This window comes from Cervus elaphus, chromosome 1 (assembly GCF_910594005.1).
Source record: "Cervus elaphus chromosome 1, mCerEla1.1, whole genome shotgun sequence".
NCBI lineage: Eukaryota > Metazoa > Chordata > Mammalia > Artiodactyla > Cervidae > Cervus > Cervus elaphus.
Window position 1 is genome coordinate 89028317 of NC_057815.1, and position 14575 is coordinate 89042891.

Consider the following 14575-nt stretch of genomic DNA (forward strand, 5'->3'; position numbering starts at 1 on the left):
TTTAATATATAAAAGCCCCTTCCCAGGGAGTTTGCTGTGGTGATTTGTTGGAGGTGGGACAATGGAGGAGAGAGAGGGCTGGAGGGAACGGTGGCTTTCAGGGGGTTGGGGGCTTGGCAGTGAGTGCCCCCCAGAGCTCATGGAGAACGGTTATGAAAATTTCTTCCAGGGGCCCCTATTGACCCCTGGAAGGGTGCCCCCGATCAAGTCCCCTGAGCCCTTCAGTCCTGTTTCTCCAGGGGCCAGGCCAGGGGTGGGGAGGGAACCCAGGAGACAATAGGACTGACTCCCCCATCTCAGTTTCCCCAGGTCAAGATCTTTGGGTCCAGCCCACTGCCAATCCAGAAGGTTCTATCCTTTGAGAGAAGAGAGGTGGGAGTCGCTTGCCCTCCTCACCAGCCCTGTTCCGCACCCCCTCCCAGCCCCGGCCACTGTCACGGAAAACTGGGGATCATATCCACCGCACCCTGGGGTTTCTCCCTGGTGACTAACCGGAGCGTTCCTCATACTCTGCAGAGGCCAGGGCAAATACCCCTCGCCACAGTCCCACCCTCGCTACATGTGACCCAGGACGAGCCCTCTCCTTAGGGAGCGGGGACAACTCCACAGAAAGATGGGACTGCTCAGCTCAGCCTAGGGTGGGAGGTGGCCGGACCCCAGTTCCTGAGTGAACCCCTGATCTCCCCACTGGCCCATCCTGAATGTGACCTGGGTGTGCTATAGGGGGTGTGCTCAGAGCCCACTCTGCCTGGCTTCCAGCCAGCCCACCCCCCACACCCACCCACCCAGAGCCCGGCTGAGTAGCTGCAGCAAGGGGAGTCTCTGCCCCTGGAGTGGGATTTAGGAGGAGGGACGGAGCCTACATGCGGGGGTGTCGGGGGCAGAAAGCACCGGTTACAGCAGAATAGGGGTCCCTCCCCTTCCATTCCCTTCCTGAGTCTCCTTTCCCAACCATTGGCCCTCTTGCTCCTCCCAAAGGAGGCTCTGCTCCCCTCCAGATGTCCCTTCTTCCAGCCACACTGGCCAGTCACAGTGGGGCAAAGTGCCCACGTAGGCCAGTGCCCCCCAGCTCCCTGAGGCAGGACCACAGAGATGGGTCGGACCGTCCGGCTCAGTCACCTCCTGGGGCTGATCCTTGGCCTGAGCAGAGACCTGGTCTCGGAATCCAGCCAGAGCCTCTTCTGAGCCTCGCGGGGTCTCGGGGACCTCAGTTCTCTTCGGAGAACGTGAACGCTGAGAAGTGCCTCCAAATCTCTCCTGGGCATCCCCCAAGCCACGTGGTCGCCCACACACGCACCAGCACCTCCAGGGGCACCCCTGCCTGCCTACCTGGCAGGGCCGATGTTCCGATACTGGCAGAGCAGCAGGTGCCGGAAGGTCTTTTTAAAGGTGGCGTTGCAGAGGGCGTAGCAGGCCGGGTTGATGGTGCTATTGACGTAGCAGAGCCAGTAGCCGATGGACCACACGGTCTCGGGGATGCAGCTCTGGCAGAAGGTGTTCACCAGGACCATGACGTTGTAGGGCGTCCAGGTGAGGATGAAGGCCAGCAGGATGGCGAAGATGGTCCGCGTCACCTTGCGCTCCCGGGCCGCCATCTGCCGCTTCTTCCGCACCTGGCTGCGGGCGATGCTGGCAAACTTCCGGGCCACGTTGGCCGCCGGGCGCATGCCAGCCGGCGTGGCAGGCACGATCTCGATGGCTGTCACGCACTCGTTGCCCGTCTGCTTCGTCACAATCTGGATCTTGGACCATTTGGAGGCCGGGTTGAGGGTCCGTGGCTGGAGGGGGGGTGCGGGTGTGGCCGGCGTGGTGGCCTCTGTGGTTGACAGCTCTGTGGCCGGGCGCTCCTTGGTGTTTTGGGTGGCGCTGCCCGAGCTGGACTCATTGGAGGTGTCCTTGTCGGCCACGGGGCGTGGCGGGGGCGGCAGTGCGGGCGGAGGGGCCTCCTCTAGCTTCCCGTTGCGCAGCTCGGCCCGAGCGGCGGCGTCTCCCGGGGGTGGCGGTTTCTTGACGCTCTGCTTCATCAGGGGGCTCTTGAGGAAGGCCAGGGTCTTGGCCTTCTTCTCCTTTGGGCCTTCGGGCCGGTGCTTATGAACCCGGCTGCGACTGGCCAGGGAGATGTGGACGTACAGCACCGTCATGATGACCACGGGCAGGTAGAAGGCGGCGATGGCCGTGCCGAAGGTCACCGCGGGGTTGGACAGGAACTGGATGAAGCACTGGTTGTCGGGCACCGTCCGCTTGCCCACCACAAACTGCCAGAACAAGATGGCAGGCGCCCAGAGCACGAAGGACAGGACCCAGGCTGCAGCGATCATCAGGCCCGCCATCTTGGTGGTGCGCCGGGCCGGATAGGTGAGGGGCTTGGTGACACAGAAGTACCGGTCAAAGCTGATGATGAGCAGGTTCATGACAGAGGCATTGCTCACCACGTAGTCCAAGGCCAGCCACAGATCACAGACCACGGCACCCAGGGGCCAGTAGCCCTTGATGATGTACACGGTGTACAGGTTCATGGAGAAGGCGCCTATGATGAGATCGGCACAGGCCAGGCTGAAGAGGAAGTAGTTGTTGACCGTCTGCAGCTGCCTGTTGACCTTGATGGACAGCATCACCAGGATGTTGCCCACAACCGTCACCAGGCTCAGGGAGCCCGTCACCGTGGCGATGAACACCATCTCCACCGTCTCATAGCGGTTATGGGTTGACGTGACCAGGCGCACAGACTGGTTGCCGGAGCTGCCGTTGATCGGGGTGAAGTTCGCCATTTTGGTTAGCAGCCGTGGGCGGATAGTGTCTGGAACGAGAGAGGAAGGGGGTGACCTGTTGAAGCGCATGAGAGGCATGAGGTGAGGTACCCTGGAGTCAAGGTGACAGAGGAGCAACATCGTCCTGCAGAACCTGAGAGAACCCGGTCCCATCACTTCCTCCTGTCTCCGCTCACAGGGCGTTTATTGGGTGCCTACTCTTTGCAAGAGGACGACAGAGGATGAGATGGTTGGATGGCATCACCGACTCAATGGACATGAGTTTGGGTAAACTCCGGGAGTTGGTGATAGACAGGGAGGCCTGCTGTGCTGCTGTCCATGGGGTTGCAAAGAGTCAGACACGGCTGAGCAACTAAACTGAACTGAGCTTTATGCAAGCGCTGTTGTAGGCGCTGGGGCTACAGACGTGAAGGAGACACACACAGCCCCCCATTCTCACGGAGTTCACATCCCGATCAGGGGAGACATACAAACACATGAGCAATGAAAAAGCGCTAGAACGAAAACAAGGGCAGGTGACAGAGAATGAGTCAGAGAGGGGATGGGCAGTCAGAGCTGCAGAGAGTGGCCTCGGCGAGGGCGATGGCGGAGCTGAGGCTGGGAGTCATGTGCAAGGTATGGACAGAAGGCCAGTGTGGGTGGAGGGGTGGGGGCAAGGGTGGTCCCCAACTTCAGCACGTGGCTCAGGTCAGAGGTATTCGTTCATTCACCCACTTTGTCACTTCTTTTATTTTTTTAGATTTTTTAATATTTTTTAAATTAGAGGATAATTACAATATTGTGCTAGTTTTTTGCTATCCATCAACATGAATCAGCATTAGGTACATGTATGTCCCCTCCCTCTTGAACTTGGTCACTTCTTAACCAAATGTTGCGGCGGGACTTGCCTGCTAATCCCTACAGAAGGCACTGGGGACAAAGGCAAGAATATATACTATCAGCTAACATGCATTGTTTACCAATCACCTTCCATGCTTTCTGCAAGTATTCATTCATTTCATCCTCACAACAAACCTAGGAAGTGGACGCTGTTATTTATTTGTTTATTGGTAGTGGGGTGCGGCATGCAGAATCTTAGTTCCCTGATCAGGGACCAAATCCGCACCCCCCTGCAGTGGAAGCATGCAGTCTTAACCACTGGACTGCCAGGGCAGTCTTGGATATTGTTATTTCTTACTAACAGATGAAGAATCCAAGGCTGTAACCTGCCCAAGGTTCCCTAGCTCCTGCCACTCATGTTGCTGTCCCAGAGCTAAGGGGTCTGGCAGAGGGAAGCCCAAAGAGCCACAGGAGCCAGTGGTCCCAGACGTGACCTGACCTGATCAGGGAACAGGTGGCATGGAACCGGAAGTTCAATGAGGAGGGGACAGTGCCCCTGTGGCAGCCCCTCCCGGAACACTCCCCCATCCCCAGGGCGTGGGGGTGCAGTGCAAGGGTAGCTGGGGTCTGCCTGTGAAGAATCAGAAGCCGAAAGGGCCCATCCACTGAGGCCAGACTCCCAGGGCTTCCCGGGGGCCAGTGCCGGATGGGAACCCCAAGGGGGAGCAAGTGGCCCAGAGGGGCTGCAGCAGGGGCCAGCCCCCGAGGGTGCCCCTCATTCACCAGTGCACACTGCGCGCCCTAGCCGGAGGCCCCCAAGCATGAGGCCTCTCCCTGAAGCCTCTTCCCGTCCCCCCCACCTCCTCTCCCTCCGAGTGAGGGAGGCCCACGCCCAGCGCGCTGTGCCAGGGCAGCCGTTCAGCCCAGCCTCCTTCACACCCGCCAACACGCGCACCATTACACACGCACACAGGCCCATCACAGCCCTGCCAGCCCCGCAGCTCCCTGGCGTATATACGTAGTTCTGTGCGTCTGTGTGAGAGAGAAACAGAGGCGGAGGAAGTGGGGTGTGGAGGAAGGAGCCTGGGCCCTGCAGCCCAGGCGCCCAGGGTCTCATCTGGGCGGCCATGCACAAGCCACCGTGCCTCCCTGCCCCGCCTGCTCTCCTTTGCAAAGTAGAGAGAGAGGCTACCCGTCCTGGGACAGCCTCCCGGCAGTGATGGGGGTCAGCACCTCATCTGCCTCTCCAGCACGAACGTGCACTGGAGGTTGGAGCCAGGTGCCAGGGTGACCCCCCCACACCCCGCCGCCGGGGTGCCCTCCAAGCCTAGCTTCAGTCAGCCAGCATCACAGCCCCAGCCTCCTGGCCTGGCAGTTTCAATCCTCACACCCAATTCCTTAGTTCACAGGAGAGGCTCAAAGCAGGGTGGTGCCACCCCCAAGGTGGCAGAAGAGTCAAGGGCAAAGAGCAAGTACCATGCTGACAGACTCCAAAATAGAAGCCCGGGCACCACCTCCTGGGCAAGACAGGAGGCGGAAGCACCCGGCCTGGGGAGGCTGCCTTCTACAGGCACGTGCTGGCTGGCTGGCGAGGGCTGGGCAGGAATAGTCCGTCCGCCAGCCCCAAGGAAACCCTCGCCTTAGACCCCCCCGCCCCCTGCCAGGGTCCAGACACAGGCCGGTGAGATCGAAATGGAACTGGAGGTATCAGACAGGAAACATATAATAGCTCTTGTTTATTGAGTGTGAATTATGAGTCAGGGATCCCTCTGAGCTTTTTATATAGATTATCGGGTTTAATCCTCACAGCAGCCGAAAAAGGCAGGTGCTGTAAGTGTCTTCATCTTACTGAGGTATCTTCTTACCCACGAGGATAATGTGAATTAACTTGCCTAAAGTCACCCAGTGTGGAAGAAGGGGCGGGGGCGGAATTAGAGCCTGGCAGCCACCTTAACCCCAAGGTGCTACAACATCACCTTGTTCTCCTGCCTCTACTCCACCCTGCCTCGGGTGGCTCAGCGGTTAAAAGAATCCACCTGCGACACAGGACACACGGGAGACAGGAGTTCGACTCCAAGGTTGGGAAGATCCACTGGAGAAGGAAAAGCAACCCACTCCAGTATTCTTACATGGAGAATCCCGACGGACAGAGGAGCCTGGCGGGCTACGGTCCGTGGGGTCACAAAGAGTTGGGCAGGACTGGGCACGCTGCGCGGGGGTGGATCAGGGGAGGCCTGGGTGTAGGGTCTCTTCTCATTCCTTGCGGGCTCCCTCTCCTAGAGTCCCCAGAGAAAAGCAGATCTCTTGTCTCCATCTGAACAGCTTGTCTCCAATCAGGTGGCCAAGGGTTTATTCGCCCTGGACCTGCTTGGGGAAGCAGCCAGCTGCAGGCAGGGCTAGGCAAATACTTTCCCCTCTTCCCGCCCCTAATATCTTCCCGGGGTGGGGGGGATCACCCGCAGACATTCGAATTTAGCCTCTGCTGAGGCGCTTCTCTGGGATCCAGGCCCGCGGGAACCTGGGGAGGGGAGCAGCCGCTGCCCGGGGATGTGCGCACCGCTAGATGGCAATGTCGGTCCCTGGGTGCAGCTCCGGACCTAGAGCGGGTGGCCGCTACTCGCCCACTGCCCCCAAACTCCGAGAGCGACTGGGAAGGCAGGGGAGGTCCCTCACAGGGGAGGGACCGGGGCCCCCTCGCCAGGCCCCGCCCTGGAGCTGCCTGGGGCTCCACGGTGGGAAAGTTAAGGGCACCCGGTTCCATCCGGCACACTGCGAGGCACGGGTGGGCGGGAAGGCGAGTGCGAGCTCTGTTTGTGTGTGATCACTGGGGAGCGCGCGTAGAAGCTAGTAGCTGTCTGCATGTGCTGTGTGTGTGTGCGCTGAGCCACGCCTGGATACCAGTGCGCCCGTGTGCGCGTGAGCATGCTCGCGCGGTGTGGACACGTGCATGTGCATGTCTGTGTGTGCCTGGAGTGCTGCGGCCCAGGGATGCACACGGTTCGGGTGTGCCTGCATCTGGCGAGCCTGTGTGCAGGAGCAAATGCCGGGCCCACCGTGGGTCCTGTGGGTCCCGCCCCTGCCCGGAGGCTCAGCCCTTACTTCGGCTGTCTGAGTAAGAAGGTCGGCCAAGAACCCGGGTCTAGATCGCTCCCCGCCTGTGTATGGGGAAGGGTTCCCGGCTGCACTGCAAGCCCAGACTACAATCTGAGTTGCCAGGGAGACCCCAGACGTGGGGGCGTCGTCTTAGCCCAGGGCCCCGCGGTGTCTGCGTCCCCAACATTGAGGTGCAGAGTCCCGGACTGGGACGGACTATTTCGAGGGGTTGCTGGTAGAGTCTCTCAACCCGACTTGAGGCATACTAGGCTCTGATGTCGCCGAAGGGCGCCCAGTCTGCGGGGCAGAAGGGTGCGAGAAGCACCTCCATAACTGGGAGGCCCGGCCCGGGGCTTGTGTAAGGCGTGTGTAAGACTCTTCCCCATCTCACATTCCTCACCCCGAACCCCGCCGAAGAGGCACCGCCCGGCTCCAGCGGCTGGAGTGGGCACCCGGCCTCTCGAGCCCTGGACTGGGGCGGGCCTCGTTGGGAATTATTACTGGGCCCAACTGGAGACCACGTCTCCGCGACTCCCTGGTGGCCGAAGGGGCCCTGGCTCCCCCGTGCCCCACCCTCCCCCAACTCCCTGGAGCGCAGTTCCTGCAGCCTCTGGGCGTGGGCACCTTGCTTTCCTGGGTCCTGGAGCCCCCCATTCCCAGGCGCTATGGGCTCGCGTTCCCTGTACGCCAGGGCGGGGGGCGGCGGTGGTGGTGGTGGTGAAAGGGGGTTTGGGGGTGACTCCTCGATTCCTAGGCGTTCACGCTAGGGCTGCGGGAAGGCTGTGGTCTCCGCTGTGTCCCTGGGGCAGGAGAGGAGACTAGGAGTTGTGGGGACGGAGAAGGGGCGCAGGGGATTTGGCACCGACATTGCGCGTGACACTTCCGCCATGGGGCTCGGGGCTTGGCGCTGGACCTCCCAGTCTCTGAGCCTGGGCGACAAAGGAGGGGAGTCTTGGAGGGGGGAGGGGCGCCAGGAGAGGGCAGGGGTGTTTCCCGTCAGAGTTCAAGGTCGCTGATGGAGGACTCGGTGGACTGGAGTGGGCTGGCGGCGCCGGGGTGGCGAGGAGACGGGCGGGAAAAAGCCTCTTTGGGGCTCCAGCGCCCGGCGCCCGGAAGAGCTGCCAGTGCAGGATGAAGTGCGGGGTCCCGCCCCCGACGGCTGCCCCGGGCTCCTGAGGGGCTGCGGGCGGGCACACACACCATCACCACCACCGCCACCGCCCGACCTACTGCCTGTCCATTCCTTCCCGGAGGCGCACCTGGAGAAGCCTCCGAGCCACACTCCGGGCCTTTCTTCCAGCGGGCCCCTCACCGCCCAGGCCTTCTGCACCTCCCAGCACCGGGCTCGCCCGCGAAGAAGCCTGGGGACCTGTCCTAGTCGGGCCCGCCTCGGGGAGCCTCCGAGGGTCCGGGAGCCACGCGTCCCTCTCTGCCCACCGAGCCCCCCGCCCCCGCGCAGCCGCGGAGTCACTTACCAGACACCTCCGCCCCGTTCCCCTCGCACCTGACAGACGGCGGGACTGGGGGGTGGCCCCGCGGGCCGGGGGCGGGGACGGGGCGCAGAGGGGCGGCCCCTGCTCCGCCCGCAGCTCCCGGCGCTGTGGCTGAGACTCGCGCTCACGCCCGCACTTTTCCCCGAGCCGCGTGATGTCACGGGGAAGCAGCCAATCCTGGCGGGGCCGCGCCGCCCGCCCCGGGCCGGCCACCCAACGGGGACGCGCGGGGGGCACCACCCCGGGCGTCCGGGACCCCCGCTACGCGCGCCCCTCCCTGGAGCCGGCCGGCGGCTCTCCACTCGGGCACTGTGGAGAGGCACCGCCCGCGGTCCCCAGCGCGGCTTGGCGGGGGGCGCTGCCCTCCCGGGAGCCTGGGGGTGGGGTGGGGTGGGGTGGGGTGTCCGCGTTGTCATGGGGACGCGGCGCCCCCTCGCGGGCTGGGGAGGGAGCTGGCAGTCCCGTCTGGCTGCGCTCCCGCCCCCGCTCTGACCAAGCACCGGGGACGGGGAGGGGGTCTCGTGCCCGCCCGGATGTTTCTCCTCACACTGCCCGGCTCGCAGCTCGACCACGGGAGCGCGAGTGTTTGACCCTAACAGGAGGTTATGGGTGGGTGGATGGGGTGGGCTCTCGGCCGTCCGGGTTCCGTCGGGGCAGAGAGCCGAGGGCCGGCAGTTTCGAGCCTCGAGGCGGAGTATTGGCCGCCGGGCAGCCAGGGAAGAGGGGGCGCCGTCGGGACCTGGGAAGGCGCTGGAGAGAGAAGCTAGGCGACGGTCCCTAGGGAGAGAGGAACCGGCTCATCGCACGCAACCCCGTCCGACCCTCATTCCTGCGGCCAGGCTTCCTGCTCCTGCGCTCCAAGCCGGGGAGCCGGTGCGCACCCTTTCTCCAGCCCCGGGGACAGGACGCGCCGCCCATCCAGCCTGGAGGGCAAGCTCTCCGATGCCTTTGAGGGAAATCCGAGTGCCCAAGGTCACCTGGGGTGGAACCCGGAGCGAGACCCCCGAGGGAGAGAGCTGCTGGTCTCCTTGAGGTGTCCGGGAACCGCGCGGGCCAGAGCCCTGGGGCTCGGGGCCTTGCCTGCCCCAGCAGGAGGGCCGGCTGAGGCCCTCGAGGAATGAGGGCTGGGAGGCTTCAGCACCTTGGAGAGCGCCACCTCGGCGCAGACCTTGGCAGACCCGCTCGGCCTGCGGGCACCAGCGTTCCCGTCTCCCCCGAGACCATCCTTCCTGCGGCGGGCCAAGGTCCCCCCACCCCCCAAACGCCCGGGCCCCGGGGCTTGGCACCTCAAACTCTCTGAGCGCGAACATCCGATTAAACCTTAAGACGGATGGTTTCTTTTCTTGGAAAAACAATTAAAGTCCCGCCCCACCTCCACCCTCCCCCAAGGGTTGGGCGGGGGGCTGTGTGTGCCGGGCGCGGGGAGGTGGAGGGCGTACCGCAGCGGAGGAGGCAGCAGGAGCTGCCAGGAAAGGGGCGGGAACTCAGGCAGGAGCCAGCCCCGTGGTGCTCTTCGTGTGGAGCCCTCTGTGAACCCTGAGGGCTGCAGCTGGCGGCCTGGACGAGTGAGAAGCCATCGTCTTTTACCTGAACCATCTGGTCTCCCATGATTCTCATAACCAAAGGGTGGAAAAGGCCCTGCTGTTCTTGCCCTCATCTTACAGAAGAGGAAACAGGCCTGGTTGGTTCATGTGACGAATAGATAACTGTCTGCACTGGTTTCCCTTTTCCATATCCCTCCTAGGGCCTGGGAGAGGGTGGTCCTTCTAGGAGGGTGAAAGTGTGTGTTTGCACAGACATGCAGGTTGGGATGAACTGTCAGAGGAGGAAACAAACAAGGCCACTGGAGGCCGCAGAAACTAGATAAGTCTCCAACCACTCCCTTGAATTCTTCCAGAAGCTGTTGGGCAAAGCTACCCCCGGTTTTCCAAAATGCCTATGGTGGGGTAGGTAGGGCCTTGGGCATCCCCCAATCCCAGATCCCACAGTGAACTGTGGAGAGCAGAGTCAGAAACCAAGGGACCTAGTTTAGTCTTTACTCTCTACCTTTGATCCAACTGGGTCCATAGGCATCTTGATAGTGAAAGTCGCTCAGTCTTGTCCGACTCTTGGTGACCCTGTGGACTATAGTCCATGGAATTCTCCAGGCCAGAATACTGGAGTGGCTAGCCTTTCCCTTCTCCAGGGGATCTTCCCAACCCAGGGATTGAATCCAGGTCTCCTGCATTGCAGGCGGATTCTTTACCAACTGAGCCATGAGGGAAGCCCATCTTGGGTCCACAGAACTGCTGGGAACCTGTTGCCTCATCTCCAGTTGGGATTGCTGAGTTCTGCCCCACTGACCCTGCAACCTTATCATGATAAGCAAGGGGGCCCATGGAGGCTCTACCCATGCAGACAAGGGCTTTCTAAGGAAAGGGGATGGTGGGGGGAATGGGAGGTGTTGACAGGGGTCTCCAACAGGTAGGGCTGGGTTCATGCTTGACCAGTAAGGACAGAGGCAAGGCCAGGCAGGACTGAATTTAGGTCACTTCATCCACAAGGCCTCCTCCTACCCCTTTTTCCCAGAGCACATCAGGGTCCCATCTAGGTTCAGACCCTGGCTCCACCAGTGAGCTGTGTGTACCCACCGCAGAGGATTTGTGGAAAGGTCTGAAATGATAAACACTGAATCCTCAGCACACACTTTACAATCAACAAATTCTGAGTCCCCACTCAGACCACGAAATTCTTCCTCCCACAGAGGGGAGGGCTGGGTGGAGGGCAGGCACTGCAGGGGGCGCCATTCTCCTTCCATCCTTTAATGTGTAACTCAAATCTCACCTCTCCAAGGAGGCCTCCTCCTACCACCCCAGTGCTCTCAGAGCTGGAAGTAACTTTAGGAGGCTGCAGAGAATAAGCCCGACCTCCTATCCGGAAAAATGAAGCAAGAGAAAAGGCAAGTGGCCTGCCCAAGGCCACACAGCTAGTTGATGTGTCTCTTGGTCCAGAGCGTGCTATAATAATAATACTTTAAATAAAATTCTAGTGCTCCTCACCATGTAACTCTTCACATGGTCTCGTATTATTTGCTCTAATTTTGTGGTTCCATCTCTGCTGGGGCAGAGCAGACTTCTGTATGCCCCACAGTGTCTGGGACAGAGTTGAACACACAAAAGTTACTCGAGAAGTACTTGTTGCTGCAAATAGCCCTGGAGGTGGCTCTGATCTCCGTGTCCCCCCTGTGAGAGAGGGAACAAGTATCCTTCTTTCGCCAACTGGTTTGAAACTCACATGGCCAAGACCCATGACCACAGCAGACCCCTGGGCCACTGCCCTGACACAAAGCAAAGGGAAACCCAAGCCCCCAGCGCATGGCATCTTGGGAGGATACCTGTAGGTAAGGCCCGCTCCCTGCGGGCCACCCCAGACACCCATGACACGTGCTTTACAGGACTGCTGGGGAGCCAGCTTTCCAGTCAGTGATTTCTTCACTCCAGGCCCATCATCCTGAGTAGGAAGCAGCCAAGATGAGTGACCTCCCAGCATTCTTACCTACCCACCTGTTACCATGAAGGATGCCCCAAACCTTAGCAGGCTCCTAGAAGCAGGCAGTGGTGGGACACGGGCGCAGCATGAAGCAGGCGTGGCAGCTCTTACCTGAGTGGCTTCTGCTGAGGCATCACGGGGCTCCCCGCCCAGGACAGCAGCACCAGAGGCAGTGCCCTGAGAACCGGGGCAGCCCAGCCCCACGGCCCCTGCCCCCACCGCTACCCGCTCCCTCCATCCCCCGTGGAAACAAACAGAGAGGAGACCGGTGAGGGGCATGTCATCATTTTAATGATGTAGATCTTTGGTGTTTCCCTCATTAGCAGTCAGACTATCCCCTCTCCTCCCACCACAATGTTTCTATGATGAGTTACAAACAGAAAAGTAATCACATTTTTCATACTAAAAACAAAATAATCAGAGCCTTGATTTCTCCACTAGAAACTACACGTACAGTTCAAGATTCCACATGCAACACCTTAAATCACAGACCAAGACCTCACATTCTGACCCGGAGTCTAACCCCTCCCCCAGCCTTGGGCTGGCTTTGGCCTAGGCTCAGCTAACACTTGACACCCACAGGTGCTGCTCTGAGGGCCTTGGGGGTGGTGGGGAAGGAGGAGCTTGGTGGACAAGCCCTGGGGGCTGGCCAGCCTACACCCCCCACTCCTGAGTGAGGACCTGCCCACTGTTCCTTGACTCCATCCCGTCTCAGGCAAGCAGGCTGCCCCCCACTCCATGGTTGGCCCCCACCGTAAGTGCAGAAGTCCCCATGCTCAGGAGTCCGGGAGCGGGGTCTGACCCCTGACTGTGGTCTCTATGGGGGAAGATGATCAAGGGGCTGAAGCTCTGGAAGGCTCAGAGATGGAGGTGGTTTCTGGGGGCCGGACCACTCCTCCTGCGTTAGGGCTCCCGGTGGCTCTGCCTGCACGACAGGTGAACAGGGAGAAGCTGCCCCACTGGCCACTGGCCAGGACGGTCGGGCCCTGATCTGGAAGACTGTTCACCCTCCCGGGGGGTCTCTGCCCAGGGCTGAGTCCCTTGAGCCTTGGTTCTAGGAGAAGCGGGGTGGGGGGGGGGTGCGTGGCAGGGACACCGACTTCCTCCTCCACTCGCAAGGAGCACGGCAGTCTGGGACACCCCTGGGCCCCAGATCCTGGAAGGGTCTAGTCCCCGAGGCAAACCTGGCCCCTTGCACCGCCTCACTCCCTGCTGCCCCGGATGGACGCCCTCCTGACCCCCACCCTCGCGTTCCTGTTCCCTGACGCAGCCCACGGCTCTTCTGCGCGCTCGGTTCCCAGTCAGCTGTGAGGTCCGGTTTCTGCTCAGCGGTTCAAGGGGAGGCACCAGGGCACGCCTGTCTCTACCTGTTCCGTGGCTCCCCGCTGGGGCCTGCGGCCTCCCCCCTGCCGCTGCCCCCACCGTCAGGAAGGTGGTTGTTGTTGGTCAGGCCGCAGCGCTGCGGGGTTGGTCCCTCGGTGCTGGGGAGGGGGGCGGGAGGAGGGGCCGGGGAGGAGGCGGGCAGGGCAGGCTCCCGCCCAGGGGTAGCGGGCCGCTCCCAGGAGGCTGTCCGGGGGCTCAAGCCTCGCTCTGCCAGCTGCCCGGCTTCTGGGAGCATCCCCCGAGAGGTGGAGGGCTGCGGCGAGGGCGTGCGCGCGGCCCCCGGCTCGGCGCCTGTCTGGGAGCTGCGGTGAATGCGGTGGCTGACGATGATGTTGTTGCCGAAGCCGCCCATGGAGGCCATGGTGGTACTCTGCTCGCGCTGCACCACGGCCGTCATGCCCCCTTCAGCCATCAGCCGCTGGATCCTGCTGAGCGCGTCTTCCCCGCTGGCCCCATAGTCCGAGCCCTCCCCTGGAAGGTACAAGGCAGAAGGGAGGGAATCAGCCACTGGCCTGGGCCTGAGTCAGGCAGGCCAGAGCTAGGAGGACCCGGCGGATTCTAGCTATGGGCAGAAGCAATGCGGTGGCCAACCCCTCATTGCAAGAATCAATCAAGTGAATTTCCCTGGTGGTCCAGTGGTTAAGACTCTGTGCTTCCAATGCAGGGGGGGGCAGGGTACGGGTTCGATCCCTGGCCTGGGAACTAAGATCCCACAGGCCGCATGGTGCAGCCAGAAAAAAAAAAAATCAGTCAGGGACTTGGAAGCTAGATAAGATGCCCCAAACAATCCTAATTCACACTTCAGCCTAGAGCGCTGAGACTGCTCAGCTGGTTAAGAGCGAGTCCTGGACCGGAACCTGGGAGTCTGCCTTCAACCCCTTGGACACCAGAGGCAGGCTGGTCTTGCCTCCCACGGAGACAGCCCAGAGAGCCGGTGCTGTCTGCCTCTTCCTGTCTCGCACAGCCTAGTAGGGACAGCCTGGGCCTGGGCCTGGGACAGGGTCCATGTCTGGTGTTTGGAAAGCAAGGGCACTGTACAGGGTGCGTCTAGAAGACAAATGTTCCGCTCGGCACCTTTTCTAAGCTGTGTTCTCTCTCTCCATCATTCTTCTGTTTATGTCACTTTCTAAATGCACACGAGGAAGACGATTTTCAAGTGTTCCTTCGAAGGCATTCTGTCTCCTCTTAATGTCCCACTTTCCCACGTTATTCCCCACGTACTGTTCTCGCGGGGCCGGATGCCCGATACCCTCATGTTTCCCTGGGGGCAGCCAACTGCCCAGGCCTGACGTTTCAGTCTGCATCTCGAGGGAGGAACAGGGAAGGTCCTGCTCTTTCCCCAAGAGCCTGAGCATCTTCTTGAAGAGGGCAGATGACACTGGCTCAGATCTCGGTTCTGCCATTCACTAGCTGTGTGACCGTGGATAAATCCCTTGCCACCCACATTTCCTCAGTTTTCTGACTTGCAAAACAGGGATGAAAACACCCAGC

At 61.2% G+C, this 14575-nt stretch overlaps 2 protein-coding genes across 8 annotated transcripts in view; both read right to left on the minus strand.

Annotated features, from left to right (window-relative positions):
* Positions 1-19: 19 nt before the first annotated feature.
* CHRM4 (cholinergic receptor muscarinic 4) lies at positions 20-8321 on the minus strand. The gene is made up of 2 exons (XM_043910646.1): positions 8156-8321; positions 20-2797 (listed from the first exon to the last, which is right to left on the minus strand). The coding sequence occupies exon 2, from the start codon at positions 2766-2768 to the stop codon at positions 1326-1328; it is 1443 nt and encodes a 480-aa protein (XP_043766581.1). The 5' UTR covers positions 2769-2797; positions 8156-8321; the 3' UTR covers positions 20-1325.
* A 3649-nt stretch (positions 8322-11970) lies between these two features.
* AMBRA1 (autophagy and beclin 1 regulator 1) overlaps positions 11971-14575 on the minus strand; it is a 166135-nt gene continuing 163530 nt past the window's right edge. For all 7 annotated transcript variants that reach the window (XM_043910712.1, XM_043910679.1, XM_043910688.1 and 4 more), the window contains one exon: positions 11971-13555. In XM_043910712.1, the coding sequence (XP_043766647.1) occupies positions 13065-13555 (491 nt within the window). In that variant the 3' untranslated portion in view covers positions 11971-13064. The remainder of the gene's footprint in view (positions 13556-14575) is intronic.